The sequence below is a fragment of the Chenopodium album genome, chromosome 16 (assembly GCF_948465745.1).
Source record: "Chenopodium album chromosome 16, dcCheAlbu1.1, whole genome shotgun sequence".
Taxonomy (NCBI): Eukaryota; Viridiplantae; Streptophyta; class Magnoliopsida; order Caryophyllales; family Amaranthaceae; genus Chenopodium; species Chenopodium album.
In genome coordinates, this window is record NC_137849.1 from 15,360,681 (window position 1) to 15,369,866 (window position 9,186).

The 9,186-nt window shown below is 38.2% G+C and overlaps 2 protein-coding genes across 2 annotated transcripts; both read right to left on the reverse strand.

Annotated features, from left to right (window-relative positions):
- Nucleotides 1–408: 408 nt before the first annotated feature.
- On the reverse strand, nt 409–1,218 carry LOC145583929 (uncharacterized). Its single transcript, XM_081640878.1, has 2 exons — nt 1,069–1,218; nt 409–990 (listed from the first exon to the last, which is right to left on the reverse strand). The coding sequence occupies exons 1-2, from the start codon at nt 1,216–1,218 to the stop codon at nt 409–411; spliced, it is 732 nt and encodes a 243-aa protein (XP_081497004.1).
- Nucleotides 1,219–1,313: 95 nt separating this feature from the next.
- Nucleotides 1,314–2,402, reverse strand: LOC145583930 (uncharacterized). Its single transcript, XM_081640879.1, has one exon. The coding sequence runs from the start codon at nt 2,400–2,402 to the stop codon at nt 1,314–1,316; it is 1,089 nt and encodes a 362-aa protein (XP_081497005.1).
- Nucleotides 2,403–9,186: the final 6,784 nt, after the last annotated feature.

The window sequence follows — 9,186 nt, forward strand, 5'->3', positions numbered from 1 at the left end:
CTCTGGATTCAACTTCATTTGATATTTTCTCAAGGTTTCGAATGTCTCCCTCAGATCGGCTATATGGTCTTCTTTGTTCTTACTCTTTACTATCGTATCATCCACATACACCTCAACATTCCGCCCTTTCTGTTTCTCAAAAATCTTATCCACCAACTTCTGATAGGTTGCCCCTGCATTTTTCAACCCAAAGGGCATTGCCTTATAACAATACACACCTATATCCGTTATAAAGGCCGTTTTATTTCTGTCGGCCTTATGCATGCTGACCTGGTGATATCCTGAGAATGCATCCAGAAAACTAAGCATGGCATGACCAGAGGTCGAATCTACCAGCCTATCTATCCGAGGTAATGGGTAGCAATCCTTAGGGCAAGCTTTATTCAAATCTGTAAAATCCACACACATTCACCATTTCCCTGTCGGCTTCCTCACCATTACTACATTTGCCAACCATTCGGGATATGTACAGGGTTCTATAAACCCTGCTGCCAAGAGCTTATTCACCTCGGCCTGGATCGCTTCTATCTTCTCAGTCGAGAAATTACGCTTCTTCTGCCTTATCGGCCTAAACTTTCTATCAACATTCAGCTTATGTTCCATTACCTCAGGATGTATGCCTGGCATCTCACTGGCCGAGAACGCAAAGACGTCGGCGTTCTCGCGCAATAAACTTATCAGGTTACACCTGGTCTCCACATCCATATCTGCCCCAACTTTCACTGTTCTACTGGGGTCGCCCGGCTGCAATTCAACTTGGACGGTTTCTCCGCCCAGCAACGGCCTTGGTGTTTCTTCAGGTCTTGCATCAAAGTTTTTCATTGTCAAATCTTGCACTGTCGGTTCACCTTCCCTTGTTGGGTTGCATGGAACTGCGGCATCACCAACTGGGTTCTTCAAAGCTGTTACATAACAGGCTTTCGACATAACCTGACCTCCATACACCTTTTCCACAGCTCCCAAGTTTGATACATAGGCTATTGCCAAATGCTATGTTGATACAACAGCCTGCATGTCATGAATTATCGGTCTGCCGATAATTGCGTTATAAGCCGACTTGACACCTACCACCAAAAACTCTGCCATCACATCCCTCGCTTGTGGTCCATCACCAATCCTTACAGGCAACACAATGCTCCCTTCTGGCCTCACTGTCGACCCATTAAAACCGATCACAGGGTATGATACCGGTTTCAAATATTGCCTTCCTATATTCATTTCGGTAAAAGCCTGCATAAACAACACGTTCGCTGAACTACCTCTATCCACCAGCACCCTTTTGATGTCAGCCCCATTGATCTTGGTTATCAGGACTAATGGATAAAAATGCCTCGTGCATCTTCTTCCGTAAATACAACTTGTGGTATCGATGCTGGCCGAGGACGATTATCTACATCTAAAGCACAAACTAGATGACGGTGCTCCGCTAAATGCTTTTTCGCTCCACTAATCGTCCCTCCGTGAATCGGCCCCCCCGTTATCACATCCACTCTCCCTGTAGATAATGGCGGTACTCCTGCATCCCCTTGTCGGACTATCCTCCCCTGTGTCCTTTCGGGCCTCGCTTCTATCTGCTGCCTCTCAACTGTTTGTGTTGGCTGTAGACTCCTGCCGGTATTCAACCGGTATTGTGTTAGGTGCCCTTTCCTGATCAACTCCTCAATGTTATCCTTCAATTGGGTACATTCTTCCGTATAATGCCCCACATCCCTATGGAACATACAGTACTTCTTCACGTCCCTCGACCTTGCTTTCATGGGAATCGGCCTTGACCAATCTTCTCTGTTCTGATTCACCGAGAAGATTGCAGCCCTTGGCGTATTCAGGGGGGTGTAAGTGCTGTATCTCATTGGCAGTCTTGTCGGTCTGGTATCTTGCCGACTTCCTCCTCCTCTTCCTGGGGCAGGAGCTCTCGGCCTGCTCCCTCCAGACGAGGTCCCCTCATTTTGACTTTGCCCCTTTCCAGCCACCATATGCCTACTACTCGTCTTCAACAGCTCCTCGCTCTTTATGTAATCGTGAGCTTTGCTGAATGCCGCCGCCAATGTCGGCAGACTGTTCCTGGTAAGATACCTTTTGAAATCCGAATCAACTAACCCATTCATCAAAGCCATCACGGCTATCTCCTGTTGTAACTTCGGAATAGTGTTTGCTTCATTGTTGAATCTCCTGATGTAATCCCTCAAAGATTCATTTGGTTTCTGTTCCACGGCCATCAATTCTCCAGAAGTTCTCTGCCTCACGCTATTACTGACATATTGCCCTACAAACATCTTAGTCAGTCTTTCAAAGCTATCTACTGATCCAACTTCAAGGTTGTTAAACCAATCGGCTGCAGCCCCAATCAAAGTTGTCGGAAAGACCTTACACCAAACTGCATCTGAGTTTGTGTACAACATCATGTGTCCCTCATAAGACGTTATGAATCTTGCCGGATCCCCTCTTCCATCATATCTACAAGTCGGCATTTTCACCTTCTCCATTGGTTGATCTAAGATGTGCTGGGCAAATGGGGACGCCCTTAACTGCACTATCGTGCGTACTGCTTGACCTACTACTTGCGAGCTTCTTTGCTGCTGAGTTCTGGTACTCACAACACGACTCGAGGATTGCTCATCTTGCCGTGATGTTGTATGCGTCCTTACTGACGACTCATATCGGGGTCTCCTTGACGAGCTCTCCAGCTGATTGTGTTGTTCCTCCTGGTGACGGTGCGATGTTCCTCTATCGGCCTGGGCAGCTTCTCTTTCAGCCCGTGCCGCCTCAGCCTCCTTTCTCTTCTTACTCATTGCACTCATCACCCTTGCGGCTGTTTCCAATTCATCTGGAGTAAATGCCGCCATAGGATCCTCTGCCTCCCCTCCTCCTGCAGGGGGGTTATCGGCATATGGAACTGATTACCCTCTAGGGTATGGGTTTCGTCTACTATCTCCACCTGGGGTTGTCCTACTGGTATTACGTTGTTAAAATTGTTTCCGGCCATGATTATTGTTGTTGTATATATATTTTGTGTGAGGTTCTTAGGCGATAGAAGTGATCAACTCCCCCCTCCTTCTAGCGCCAAATTGTTTCTGTCTGATCCCAACTCCTCCAGGAACTCGGACCTGAGATTCTGTTACCCCTATCGGCAAGCTGAGAACCTACACAATGAGAAGAAGTTAGCTAACCCCGGGGTGATCCGGGGATAACCACTCCGATGATAAAGTCAGAAAGTGTTTGAGAAGAGAAGATAAGTAAGAGAGAGAAGGTAGAGAGAGATTAGAGAGAGAGTAATTAATTGTCCCCATTAATGAGGTCTTACCTACCTATTTATAGTAATCTACCTTGACAGGTGGCTTTCACCCATGCACAACCTTTTGTGCCAAGTGTCGAGTTTCTGTTGCCACGTGTTAAATTGCGGCAGGCCGACATGTCCTCTTTCTGTAACATATCAGCATGTTCTTGTGATCTGGTCATGCCCAGATATCATCCCATACAGTGGCCAAATGGGAGCCGCTTGTGGGTCGAAATGGTGGCTGACGGTGGTGATTATAGGTGGTTAATTGCGGCAGGAGTGGAGTGTGTTGTTTCTGTTTGCGGTGGTGGAGAATGGTGGTAAATTGGTTGCGGTTATTGCGGCAGCTGCGGTTTGGTGGCTAGGAGTTGCGTGAGTTGGGGTGGCTGATTTGTTGCGTTGTTGTTGTTGTTGGCTGATTGGAAAGGGAGGAGGAGCAGGGGAATTGAGGCTTGGGGTGGTGTAGGATAGTGAAAGGTGTAGTGATGGTTAATGGGCAGCATGAGGAGCTTGGAAGGTCTTGAATTGTGAAGCTCATTTGACATGAACTAGGGGATCGAACCTTGACCCGAACACATACCTGTACAAACCAAAAAAACCGAGAGAAAAATGGGACAAAAACTAAAATAATAAAATAAAACAAAGTAAAATAAAAGGTTAAACTAAAATAAAATAAGGATAAAATTAAAGTAAAATAAAATATTAACTAAAAGAAATAATAAAGTCAAATGAAATTAAATAAAATAAACAAAACAAACATAAAATAAAAGAAAATAAAAGGAGGAAAACGAGAAGAAAAATAATAACTAAAACTATGACTTAAACATTATAAAGTAAGAATTATAAAATAAATTACAAAAATAAACTACAAAAACTATTAAAAACTACTAAAATACACAAAATAAAGAACAAATAAGGAAAATAAGAAAAAGAGAGAAATAAAGCGTAAAACTAAGGAAATTATTTAGAAAGTAAACCGAAAAATAAGCATAAAAATGCCCTAAAAGTGACATAAAAGTCACTTATCATTGTTATGATTACAAAATCGTAAAAACAAAAAGAAAATCAAATGGTTTGGATGATTTGATAGCCATTCGCTTGATGGCACCATTTTAGTAAAGCAATCGAATCAAACTAAATTCGATATTTTTCATATCTTTTGCCATGAAAAATGAGATGACTATCACTAAAAAAAAAAAAAAAAAAAAAAAAACAATCATCTTATTTTCTTTCAATAATAGAGCTATTTATTACCAAGGTAATTCAAGTTCTATATATATTGCCTAGAAAGGAAAAGAGTTAATACAATAAATTGATTTGATATATCGACAGCCTCGACGTCAACTTTAGATGTCTTTTACAACTCTTGAGCATTGGTCTTCTCACTTATCATGAGCAACTAATATGTTCGCCTGCGTGGGATATCTCCATCTTCTCTAATAAACGAGGAACATTGATTGAACATGATCGCTACATGATAAAATGATTGTTATCACTATCACACGTATACCTCACTGCCAAGTCATCACGATAATTCAAATATTAAGTCAATAATCCTTTCTTTTCGAAAACATGTCTAATTCCCTTTCTTTATTCTTCTATGGGAAAGTTGGATTTCCTTTCCTTTCTATGAAAATTCGTCTTTTTGTTCATTTCTTTTTTGGGGGGTAAGATCACTCCAATTTGGCAACTAAATTACTTGAAAAATAGTATAATTTTTTCGCTCTTTGCCTCAAACTGGGGGCTAAAAAAGCCTGGACATCCCCACTTCTCTCTATTTACAGATTTGAACACGCTGTTTATGCTGGAAAATCAATGTCATGCAAAGCTTATTACGAACCACCTTAATAACTTTAAATGACAAAGGGAAAAATACCACTTCCTATTATTTGACCAAGATAATTAATTATGTTACTTGATCAAACAATTCATCATAAACATATGCAATATTCCATGAATTAAATACAAATCTTGGGGCTTCAAATAAACATGAGAAATATCCCCTATCATGTGTATACATGAATTGCAAAAGCCACCTAAGGTTACACTTGGAGGCTACAAAAATATAGGTCTCACTTCAACTTTCGTTTTGAAATAAGACAATATTTTGGAAAGTGATTAGTACTATTTTATAAATTATTCTAACACTCCACCAAACCTAAGTTTGATAAAACATTCATTTTCAAACTACGGTGCTTATTTAATTAAAAGAACTTCACTTTCAATTAGCAAAATATGACAATGATGACAAACACTAAAAAGAAAAACATAAACAAAATTAGATATGCGAAAGTTTGCTCACATTTTCATATCTTTGTTGAAATAAGTTGCAAATTACAACTTACCATCATCAATCTTGGAAAAAAAAAGTCACACTCAATTACAAGCTAGGCTTTTCTTTCCATTTTGGGTCTAGTTTTTTAAAATAATATGATTATGTATTTTGCCTACTAGAAAAAGTTGCTTTTCAAAACAAACTTTCATTTACATTATTGGACCCTTTTCAAATTTTGAATTCTAGTTCGAAATAGCATGTGTTTAATAAAAAATAGTATTCAAAATTTCTTTTCTGAATTTTTGTTTCTTTTTTTTTCAAATAAATAAATTTTCAGATTCTCAATAACCGTTTGGATAATACGTGTATATTTCCAAAAGGAATGAATGAGGTTCGACTTCTTCTTGACTCGAACTTGTTCTCGCCTAGTCCTCCTGCGAATATTGGCTTAGGGATGGTAAACGAACCACCTACAAGACCAAAATCAAAGATTGATAAGAACAAAGAAAATATTTGATGTTCTAAATCAACTTTGAGAATAAAATCACCGCAATGATTGTTACAAACGTTTAGACATTAGGTAGGATTACTAAACCTTAAATACAATTGTTTTTGGTTGGTAAACAAGCAAAGAACTAACTTGCTTTCTTGAACATGACTTTAACTAAAATGTGAAAGCCATGTCATTATCCTAAATATCTCAAAACAAAAATAGGATATATACATAGGTCCATCTCAATACCATGATTATATGAATGACCTAAACAATAGCAAGTCATTAGAACTACCCCAAATTGGGGGCTCCAAGACTTGTGAAGTAGCAAGAATGCGCATAACTCAACACATGGAGGCTCCAATATCCACAAAATAAAAAATTAAAAAAAATAAAAATTAAAAAATTAAAAAACAAAAAAACAAAATGAGATATTCATGCCATTCGAGCTACTTTCGAGAATCGCCTAAACTACAAATGGTTTACGTGGATCTCGAGCCTTACAATTTTCAAATGCAATGATTTAATAATCATTTTTTTCCTTTGAAAACTAAGTTTGCAACTAAACTTGGCCATAGAAACAAACTACAAACATATCACATATTTGAGCCATTTTCAAGTTCGTCAACTTCAAAAACTAATTTAGTGCCTAATTGTTGTTTCAATACTTCAATTTACTCTAGAGATTAGAGAGTATGACTAGTATAGATTGAAAGAAACAAAGTCATGAGTATCAAAATAGAGTCCAAACGTATACAACATGCCTGCTCATACATACTCAATCATTCATCATGAAAATTGTATCAAGACACTTTATTAACATAAGACAAACAATTTCATGAATTAGAATGTAAAATAAAAGACTCCTAAATTCTAAATTAAGGAGTTTTCATTTTAAATTATTCTCCATTGTTGCACACATTGGAATTTCGCAAGTAGGATAACATCTACTTTCTCGAGCTTCAAATCAATAAAAAAATTTGAACTCAAAAGAAAGAATTCAAAAGTAGCAAAAGTAGAGGAAAAATTTGAACAACATTTCATTTTCCCTCTTACTTGTTCTGATGAATGACCAATATTACTAAACTTAGCAAATTTCCTTTGTTAAAACTATGAATGTCAAAACAATCCAAACACACTAGTTTAATCGTTTCCAAGATCCTAGTTGTTATCATAATCAAACGAAACACAAGATTTCTAGACCCATTTCAAGCAACATGAAAGGGTCTAATTATTAAAAACAAACAAGTCATCGAAGTCACCCAACATTGGGGGCTACAATATTCGAAAACATAAAATGGGGGCTCAAAAGCCCGAAGTATAGCCAAACTACTCTAGTTCGATGATGTCTTCAAGAATTTCCTAAGCTAACTAGTTTTGTGCAAATCTTGGAATCACAGTTTTATAAGTGAATAATAATAACCATCGGTTATTTTAATCATTGATAAAACCAATTTTGCAACTTACGCATGAAAAAAAATAAATAAACATGAACAATTCCATGCTATTATCAAAGTTCAAAATTTCATTTATAATTTTAATGCGTAATTGTTGTTCTAAACATTTAAATTTACATTAAAATTAACAAGTATAGTCTATGTGAGCAAAAAAGAGAAATAAAGTTCAACCACAAATTCAAAATTAAATGAACAAAAGAAAAACACACATATGCTTGTACATGCTCATATAGGATCAATACTTTACCACTTCACATGAAATTTGTTGCAATATATTTCTTAAACAAAACAAAGAAATTCATGAAAACAAGCCGAATCAAAAACTCCAACTTCTAGTTAGGATTATTCATTCGGCTTCCTCCATTTTATTGACTAAGTTCAAAGTCTGGTAAAATAAAATAAGCAAGATTTACTTTTATTAGCTTCAAACAACAACCAAAAATGAAAAGAGATTAAAATTAGTGAAAGAGGAGAAGAAGAGAGTGAGCTGCAGATCGCGCTTCTCCAACTCTTTTTTACTAATTAAAATGTTGTGCGCAACTCATCAAGTTACTCGTGGCATCCCAGCGCAACCCAGTTTCTTGTGCGTACCTGGCCAGCGCGACCTGCTAAGTTGCGCACGGACACTGGTCACTTAAAAGACCAGTACTCAGATTTCGATCCGTTTTGAATTTTTTCTAACGATTTTTCACGTTATTAGACGTAATGACGCACGAATTATCGAAATCTTTAAATTTGCTTTACATCTTGTAGTTTATTTTCTTCTTTGATAGTTTTTTGCATTATCCTGCATGCACACCGTGCTTTATGCCTGCCCTAAGCATACGTTTTGGAAGTTTTTTGTGAGCGTGTCTTAAAACGTTCCGTAGTGGTGCTTTACATAAAAGCTCCCATAGACAGGTTTGTCATTTTACTGTACTGACTTTAGAAATGTCACATTCTTTTCTTTCTTTTTGGCGGTCACACCAAAAAGGATGGTGTTATCATACAGCGTAAAATTGGTGTTGCGTAAAATTTCACCTCTTCCCAGCCAGCGTGATCTACCACTTGTAACTAAAACGGTAGAATTCCTTTCTTTAGGCGTTAGCTAAAACGAGTCGACTGGCGCACCGAACCATCGAGAACAAGGCACATTCTCGATTGGAAGCAAATAAGGTAGTTAGTGAGCTTACTAGCTTATCGGACAGTTAGGGTGTCCGTCCACCCCCTGTATAAATAGCGACATGCCGAAGTTGCACCTATTTAGACACGTGCCCCCAGTCTTGAGACCCGTGTTTTCATCTTATGGACAAAACTGCTGAGAGAGTTGCTGATTTTCTTCTCTCTCACTGGATTTGGATATATGCCTCCAGTCTTGAGACATGTATTTCTACCTTGTGGACATCGAATATTGCATTTTGACAAGCGAGTGTCAAGAACTTTATTCACGTGTGAGGCTACGAATGCCGAAACACCTCCCCTTTTATCATCTTTTTAACTTGTTAAAATCAGGCTAAAGTTTCAATGACATATCGAGGGACTTTAGATCAACGATGCCACGATTGAGAGGATATCATCCCCTTTAATCCTTTTAAAACCGATTTCTTCTCATGACCTGACATCACCCAGGACAGCCTTTACTTGTAAAAGCGTTCTACATTTGCAAAGGATCAATTTAGATTCTTTACTATGTTAAGACTAGAAAATG